Source organism: Orbilia oligospora, assembly GCF_000225545.1.
Source record: "Orbilia oligospora ATCC 24927 unplaced genomic scaffold scaffold00054, whole genome shotgun sequence".
Lineage (NCBI taxonomy): Eukaryota > Fungi > Ascomycota > Orbiliomycetes > Orbiliales > Orbiliaceae > Orbilia > Orbilia oligospora.
The window spans coordinates 1,898,238-1,907,043 of NW_011645611.1; the positions used below are offsets into that span (position 1 = coordinate 1,898,238).

General features: G+C 44.2%; 3 protein-coding genes across 3 annotated transcripts; 2 read left to right on the forward strand and 1 right to left on the reverse strand.

Annotated features, from left to right (window-relative positions):
* Nucleotides 1-325: 325 nt before the first annotated feature.
* AOL_s00054g588 (uncharacterized protein) lies at nucleotides 326-2,075 on the reverse strand (the record flags this gene model as incomplete). The annotated part of the gene is made up of 7 exons (XM_011121904.1): nucleotides 326-595; nucleotides 843-1,062; nucleotides 1,123-1,241; nucleotides 1,302-1,472; nucleotides 1,531-1,602; nucleotides 1,660-1,784; nucleotides 1,850-2,075. The coding sequence occupies 7 exons, from the start codon at nucleotides 2,073-2,075 to the stop codon at nucleotides 326-328; spliced, it is 1,203 nt and encodes a 400-aa protein (XP_011120206.1).
* Nucleotides 2,076-3,432: 1,357 nt separating this feature from the next.
* AOL_s00054g589 (uncharacterized protein) lies at nucleotides 3,433-5,661 on the forward strand (the record flags this gene model as incomplete). Its single annotated transcript, XM_011121905.1, has 5 exons — nucleotides 3,433-3,720; nucleotides 3,844-4,266; nucleotides 4,451-4,948; nucleotides 5,105-5,354; nucleotides 5,447-5,661. 5 exons carry the CDS (start codon nucleotides 3,433-3,435, stop codon nucleotides 5,659-5,661), a joined length of 1,674 nt encoding a protein of 557 aa, XP_011120207.1.
* A 906-nt stretch (nucleotides 5,662-6,567) lies between these two features.
* On the forward strand, nucleotides 6,568-8,557 carry AOL_s00054g590 (uncharacterized protein; the record flags this gene model as incomplete). The annotated part of the gene is made up of 7 exons (XM_011121906.1): nucleotides 6,568-6,730; nucleotides 6,803-7,024; nucleotides 7,083-7,193; nucleotides 7,256-7,581; nucleotides 7,640-8,086; nucleotides 8,164-8,373; nucleotides 8,444-8,557. 7 exons carry the CDS (start codon nucleotides 6,568-6,570, stop codon nucleotides 8,555-8,557), a joined length of 1,593 nt encoding a protein of 530 aa, XP_011120208.1.
* Between the last annotated feature and the right edge of the window lie 249 nt (nucleotides 8,558-8,806).

An 8,806-nucleotide genomic window follows, 5' to 3' on the forward strand; every position in this document is an offset into this window, starting at 1 on the left:
ATCCATACATCATATCATACCTGCAAGAAAATCACTGTGTATTGCTTCGCAGCGCATCAATTTTAGTTTACGAAATAACAATTATGCCACCCAGGCCGATACTTGATTATAAATTCCAAGCTTGTAATTTTCTATTTACAGTAATATAGCATAATTTACGGCTATCATCTATCGTGAAGTTTACTTTTGTATGTTCTAAAATCTGCACCCAATTGACAGATCAACTTGCATGTGAGCCAATCTGCCACTATAAATATCCATACACACAGTGACGACGGCCACGCACGCCGATCATAACCTTCCCACGAACCCCGCCTCACGAAAGTTATCTGATAAATACTTCCGGCGAAGAATCTTCGAATGTTACCTTTCCAGTTTTGGCTACGGTAGCCATTTTCACGGTGAGGTTTTCTTCACGCCCAGTTGATGAAGGATCAGATGAATGCTTCGGTTGGTCTGGCGGATGAAATCTATCAAGAGCTCCAGGTTCTACCGACGCAGTGTCATTAATTTCATCCTTGGTAAACACATCTGTCAATCGTGATGTTCGCGATTGGACGAGGATCGTGCTGGGTCCTTTGAATTGTAAGAATAACTGATTATCAAATTAGCATATTTTTTTGTTTGTTTTTTTTTTGCAAAAAAAAAAAAAAAAAAAAAAAAAAGAAAAAGAAAAAGAAAAAGAAAAAGAAAGGAAAGGAAAGGTAGCAGGAGAGGGCAAATCCTCTATTTCCCAGCAGCATGGGGGGGGGTGTTTTTTTTTGAAAAAAATATATATATATAAAAATAAAACAAAAAGAATTTCGGGAATGATAAACCACTTAGGGGAAGCATCGACTTACCCTATCCCCCCATAGAACACGGCGTATCCATGTTTTAGTGTTATAAAGGATTTTAGATACGGCCTGGTAGGTATCGGTCTTCATCATCGTAGAAATGAATTCAGACTTGGGAAAGAGTCCTCGTAAGATACTAAATTTAGGCAGCTGAAACCTCAGTGTCGTCTGAGCGAGTCGATATGGGCGAGGCCGGTCAGCACCGATGGAGTAAGCCAACAAGTGACTTTAAAAATATGTATTGTCAGCGGGTATTTCTAATATTTTAGATCGATCAGGTGCTCACGTTGGGTGTATAATCATCTCTTCACCGTCTCCGAGAATGATTTGGTAGACTTGTCCTTTACCGACCAGCGCTGCCAATCCTCGACCGGATATTCGTGAGTTACTCCATTGTGCAGGACTCTTGGACGGTTAGCGTGTCATATCGTCAAACGAGTTGCTATTACGGGAGGGCAGAATCACCATTGTCCGGTTAATGATAGGTGTAGTTTGGATGGAGTGGCCGGTCCATGCAAGCAAAGCGTTTCTCTGAGTAACCATCCAATCAATTGCTCCGTCGAGTTCGATCACGGCGAAAGTCGTATTTGGAGAGTTCGTGCCAACGAGACATGTCAAAGGTGTTGTTGAAGATATCTGATCTAAGTCAGTTTTCATGTCCTTTTGAATTGAGGCTGATATCTTTGCGAGATACATTTTGATAAAGGAATGGTATTCCTAGCATCGCTCTTCGAATAGGTTTGAGCATGGCAAGAGTTGACACAGCCTATGCTACCAAGTTAGTCGAAAAACAAGATCCACATACGGAACCGCATAGACCCACATTGTTGATATCGCCTTTCGCAGTTGCGCCTAGTAACGTTCCTCTTCTAGTATAAAGAATCGCATCTGACGGCAGCGAAACGGATAACAAGGAATGGGGCGCTCCAAGGACTTCGAACTCGACGGCTATCCAACTATCAGTATTTGTATTCTAGCGAATTCAAATTTAAAATGTTTGAGTAAAGGCATACTCTGAGGAAAAGGTCCTTTGCCACTGAGTTTTGGGATTGTCCTGGTTTCTTGGGTGAGATCAATTGGCGGTGTGAGAGATGTTATCGATGGTGTCGCCTTAACATGGACAGAGCGAGTCGGGATCACGAGACGGGAGCGAGGGAGTCGAGAGGGAGTATAAGACTCTTGGAGAATACTAAAGACGCAGGATCGCGTCCTTCGCGCTGAACGGGAGGCGAAAGCCATGCCGCCGCTAGTATCCAGATGCAGGTGGGAATGCCGGTAGGGAGATGTCGACGTCAGGACCGAAGAGCCGAAGTCGTCGGGAAGTGTTGAAGCCTTCAGAATTATATGCGGCGGGAATTAGCAATTGGGTTTATTATTAGTATTTTGTTTGAAAGTCAATTGGGAGTTTCTTTGCCTAAAAACATGACATTATTGCCTTTTACCATAACGTCCCATGGGCAAGAAAAGATCTCCACTAGCTTTAATCTTTGGTAAACCTTGCGCGATTGTCACCGGTTCAATCCTGGACGCCGCCATTTTATTTTGCTCTTTTTTGCAGTAATTTTTTTTGGCTCTCGTCCCAATTTGGCTAGGCTTGGACACCAACCGAGCCCACTTCAAAGTTTGGGTTGTGCATTGAACAACCAACACAAACCTCTGTTGCATCCTCGTATGTATCAGTTCCCTGTTGGTTGAACTCTCGATCTCGCGCCCAGACGTAACAGCTTGTCTCGATGCCAGACTCTTCAACTGTAGACCAGAACCTCAGTGACTAGATAAGTATGCATAAAGTTGCTACCTAGTTCATGGGCTCTTTAGCTCTGCCGCAATCACAGTTCCCTAAAACTCAACATCTAGGGCGTAGAACTAATTGGCTGATAAGCTGTGATACCTTATATTATATAATTAGTCTCGAATCCAGGCGCTCAATATTATGCGAAGTGACGCCTTATGTAACTGGGTATATGTTGCAATGCAATGTTGCATTCACGGCCTGACCAAATACCGCAGGAAGGCGTCGTGCCCGTAAAGCATCGAGAATATAAACAGTCGTGTCTACGAGATTTCGATATTATAAGCTATGCGTTCATTCGGTCTTAAGTACTGCGCTAGAAAAGTGGTGTTTTTCAATACCGTTCGAATCCGAATTATTAGTAAAATTTCACCTCTAATACCATTCTAAGACCATATTGTAACGAAAAAACTACATCAATACGGTATCAACAAACTCCCTCCTTCCGGCACAGCAGCTAGTTTATAAAAACGGCTGTGCGGTTTCATGGTGAGAACCTCGATTGCGCATGATATGATTTTGTTTTTCTCTCTATAGTGGATGCATTGATGTGATTAGATAGAGTTGAATTCATATTAATCTTACTTTAATCAAGAGCTAGAGTCGACCAGAAATAAAAGAGCCAGCTATATCGTCACTCTAACATTCATAATATATACCATAAAAACGCCATCGGACACTGCTATGTTCTTTCTTTTAGCCATATTATACTTCCTTTCGCACTTCCCCTGTCCAGCTTTGTCAGAGTTGAAAGGAGAGATCCCAAAGCATCAATTTAAAATCGGCACAAATGAACAAGAACGCATGTACTGGGTCTATATTGTTTCAAAGGACCAAAGGAAAAACGAGGAGGAGCTTAGTAGATTTCGCAAAGCAGCTTCCGAAATTGCTATTCCCCCCAGAGAACTCGGTGTCTATGAAATCAAAAGTGAGCATCTGGGGACGTGGGCGTTTTTTATCGATGGGCTCGGTTACCGTGACCCCGATGATAGTGGTAATGATAATAACGACGACGACGACGACGACGATAACCCGCCACGAGAGGACGAATTTGAGTTAAAAGGCAAACTTATGGAGTCTTTCCCTAATTTGGTATACATATCTGAATCCGATGATATGACTTGCGTCTGCGCGCATCGTGATATATCTATATATATATATATCACGAGTTAATAAAGTAAGAGTGTATGTTAACAAAGTTTAAACCCCTCCCAGATATCGACCTTTCGTTACGTACATTCTTATGAACATTTTGCTGGCGCCCAGCCAGCAGGTTATAATGACGGTGAACCATTGCGAGAGATACCCCTATCAGGACGTCTAAACGTCGAACAACGGGCGAAGCGTCGGTGGGTTGATGCACCTAACAAGAAGGATCGTTTAAACCGCAGATCACCCAGCGATGACCTCCAAGTAATTGATTTACTTGACGACAGCGATGATGAGATGGTGGACCCAGAGTCAGAATCTGTGCCATTCTTGACAGCCTCTAAAACCAAGTTTTACGAAATGATGATGGCGTCGCAGCCGCCGGGGGTAAGCTTACCGGAAATGCGTGGCTTCGAGTTCGAACCCTCGTATCCTGGAGCAGGTGTAAGGGTATACGTGGTTGACACTGGCTGCGATCCTTCCCACGAGGTATGTCGAGGAATTCAAGTGACTTCCCGAGGTATCAGCGATTCGAGATCATATAACTGATCTAACATGGAAGCCCATCGTCAAAGCTCCATATGTTTATTATATATTAGAGGGATAAATAAACTAATACCGGATGCCCCGCTTTTATGAGGATGGGTTTGAACACTAGGCATTTTATTTACAGAAAGACGAATTACTCAACAGGGGCTCAACTTCCTGGATTTACTCAGGCCCTTTCCCTGATGACGAGAAGAACGATAACGACTTTCCCAATTTTGTGGGAAATATTCCCGAGGAGCTTGCTGGCGGTCATCTTTGGGGATACCATGGAACAGCGGTAGCCAGTAAAATCGTCGGGCGGGGCTATGGGCTCGCTCCTTTCGCAGACTTGGTTGTCGTTAAGGTCCAAAACGGTCGGAATTCAGTTAACCCGTATTTATCGATATTGGACACTTTAATTAAAATTTACGACGATGTAAAGAGGTCTATCGCTCGAAATGACGACGGTGCAATTTTAGGGGCAGTCATCAATTTAAGTGTTAGCAATAATCTGTCGGATCTTGATGATAAGGAAAGGAAATGGGCAGACTCGATCATGGAGCTCTATCTCGAGATCCTCAGGCATTTCGAAGACATCGAACCCAAGGTGTATATAACCATCTTAGGTGGGAATGATGACATCGTGAGTTCAAATCCTCTATTTTATAACCCAGGCTTCTTTAACTGCAATTCAGGACTTAAGTACCTAAGCCACCATCCGATTCATCTATTGGATTAGTATGTATCGATGTACAAGCTAATGTAGTTCGAATCAATAACTTGGTTGTAATTCGAGCAGGATACACCAACTCCACTATCCGAGTACCCTCGAAACCAAATAATTAAGGAACGTGTTAGAAACCCCGGTGCATTCAAGCAATGCCTCATCGTGGGCGGTGTTGATAAGAACGGGGCGATTCTTTACCACGGTAACAACATCGACTTTTATGGTCCGGCTAAAGACTTAGCCGTTGCTCTTCCTCCTATCGACCCGAAACGGCCACATCTACTCGATGGAATCCAACTTACATCCTCAGGAACATCACTCTGTAAGTTTGCAATTCTCCAAATCAGGAATGCCATCTAGGTCCAGCTAGAGACTACGGGCTAATTATGTCATCACGTCCGATACTGCCTGTAGCGGCACCATTCGTTGCCGGTCTTCTTGCTAGGACGATTGGTTTAAATGTGAAGGAAATAGATCCCTTGGAGCAGATGAGGCAATGGGCCTATCCCCGAAAGAGAAATGGCCCCGATATAGTTTGGAACGGCATCCCAAAGGAAGTTTGGGGACAGGCAGATGGATGGGAGCCTGAAAATAGAAAGCGACCTCGACCGCCCGATGAAGATGCCTGACTTTTACTAGTCAACATACAACGTCAGAAGCCTGAGTCTATGTTAGTATACTATATCGTGTATAGTTTGAATTAAGCACGGTAGGCAAACCTCACATCCTGTTCCTATTGAATATGAATTTCAATTTGCCTTAGAATCTAAGCACAGTGGATATAATATCAAGATCATGATCATGCGTTGGTTCGGTTGGATTTTGTAGTTCCGGGCTGCAATTGTAGCTAGCGCGCGCTGTAGCGCCAGATATAGCTAGATCTCAACTGACAAGCCAAAGCCCTGTCATCCCGCACTCACCGAGATATTATCCTTATTCTTCGATCGACGTTTCATCGTTGTGTTCAATTTTCGGATTCGAACCGTAGGAATTGCAGTTGGGGTCGCATGATCAGCATATATGACTAAGTAGGCTAGATCTATGCATGATCTATGATCTATGATATCAAGGTTCAAGAGCACAGTCACCTGATCCACGCGTTCAACTCCCAACACATCGGCCGCCGCGACAAGCGCTTCTTCACCTTCAACGAACACCAGCGAACCGACATCGCATTGGTGGATTACAAATCGCAGAACTTCACAACCAAGATATCATCCCTTCCTAAGGACGGACAAATTTGTGGCGTAATATCAACTCGAGTCTCTACATATTGGACTTGTCGCTCGCCAGCCGACTTTGAACATCCCGTTTGCGCTGGTCGCCACTTCTATTCTGACTATCCTCTCTCGACGACACCGTCCCGTATTCTTGTCGCCTTTGAACGCTCATTCACATAACTCACCTGCTCCATATGCATACACCATCGTAACCACTGCAATATATCATCCCGTCGTCGTTGTCGCTTTATTTATCAATTCGACGCTCTTGCCAGCTCTATTCCCTCCTAAAAGTCCCACGGTTTACTCTCCGTCATGAGTGGAGACAAAAAACCGGCTTCTAGTAAGCCTGCATCATCTTCAGAACCTCCGCAAAATCCACCGAAATCCTCCTCCGTCAAACCTGAGAAGTCGAAAACCCAGACCTTTGGGCCGCCTCTAAATCTCATAGTACCGAAAAATAAGGCTGTCGGTTGTGGTGGGTATCCCACCAAAAGCTCTTCCTAGCAAATTTCATATTACTAACGTTCATTCGTTCGTGGGCGTAAAGAGCATTTATTTGCGTTCTATAAAAAGCCTAGGTGGGGAGTAGAGGATACGAAGGATCGTTACAACAAGAAACTCGATCTGTTGATTGACTATAAGAAGGAGTGCAAATCGTGCAGCACATGCCATGACGTCCCCGCTTCACTGTATCTTTGCTTGGAATGTGAAGAGCTTAACTGCTGGGATTGTACAGACCAGCATGCAAAGGGCGAGGAACACGAGTTCAGTATGGATATCACGGTCATACAAGTTGCATCCAACCCGATCTAACAACTGGTTTCTAGGCTTGAACTACCGCAATGGATATTTATGGTGTCATGCTTGCCGTGATTTCATCTATGACTCTGACCTCGAGCGTGTTAGATGTGCACATGAGAAAGTCATTGCAGCGACAAGTAAGTTTCAAGTACCAAATCTCCCCCAACTTATCCCTCACTAATATGTCATTAAACAATAGGCTTCCGAAAGCGCAAGCGTCCTACTGCGGATGAGGCTAGATATATTGAAAATAACTCGAATCCGCAGCCATGCAAATCCACTGGCCTCAGGGGCATGGTGAACTTCGGGAACACTTGCTGGATAAGTGTATCTTTACTCAGTCTCCTTGAAAACCCACTCTTGCGAAACTTCTTTATGACACGTCCTCATGAATACCAAACATGCCAAATTGAGTGCTGCCTAGTGTGTGAACTAGGTAGGATTTTTGACGCCTTTTACAGTGAGGACAATTTGTCGCCGTTCGCTGCCATGGAGTTCATCATCGCCACTTCCAAACGATTACCAGTGAGCCCCTTTTTCAATGTCCATCTTTGAAGGAACATAATCTAACGATTGCCAATAGAGCTTTAGGGCAACTGAACAGCAAGATCCAAGTGATTTCCTAAGTTTACTACTTGGCAGGCTTTGCGAGGATTTCAACCAGAAAGACCCCGTAACAGGAGAGTGCAAATGTATATTGCACCAAGTTTTTCATTGGAAAATAAGTGATCATCGGTATTGTAAAAGCTGCAAATCAAAGAACACCTTGGATGGTCCGTTGAGCGGCCCGCTCTTGCTTTTTAATAAGCTTGGCAAGGACTGGCGCGATACACCAGCCGGCAAACGAAGGAGGACAGAAACTAAGTCTGACAACCCGACCCCGAGCCTCAAGGTGTTTCTCGACGAATACTACAAGAAACAGGCAAATGTTCCTTACACTTGCAAAAATTGCAAGAATGCAACAGAAGGAAATACCACCCATTTCCACTCGTTTAAGGCGTACCCCATGGTGGTGACTTGTTACTTTCCTGTAAGTTCCCGCTCTTATTCCCTTTACAACTTATATCTTTAGGCACAAGCTAATTCATTCAATCTCTAAACCCGTAGTGGATGAAAATGGGCGAGAATACTAGTCCTGAGCATGTTGAATTCCCTCTCGCCCTTGATCTGAAAGAGTTTGCGACACCCGTTAGATCCGGGAAAGTTAAGGTTGAGGACGCTCCAAGCGTTTGGTACGATTTGTTTTTTACCACTGTTCATCATGGAAGTGACAAAGGAGGACACTACGTTTGTTACGCCCGGGACCGTGAAGGATCCGTAAGTGTTCATTTCCCCATTGGAAGCGTTCTATCTCCAAGAAACCTATCTAACAAACCCACGGCAACAGTGGTTTCATTTTAACGACACCAACGTCACTGTCGCCAAGCCTGAGCATGTCCTAGGATCGACGTCTATAATGTTATCGTACATCCTAAGGAAGCTCCCAGAGACAGAAGTTTAGGAGAAACACGGCGTTCCAAGAACGACACTCTTTCCCACCCTTCGGCTCCCTTTCGTTTTCCATCCAATGGCGCTTGCGACTCCTTCTTTTCTCTTTATTTTATACGCATTGGAGTTAGGGGCTGCCCAGTCTGTTGATATGAAGATCCTTTTTTTATATATATTTACCGCGTTTTAGCCTACAATACGTTTGTCTCGAAACCGCATGTTTCTGCCGATACTACCTGTCAAACTGCACTACACTTTTGAG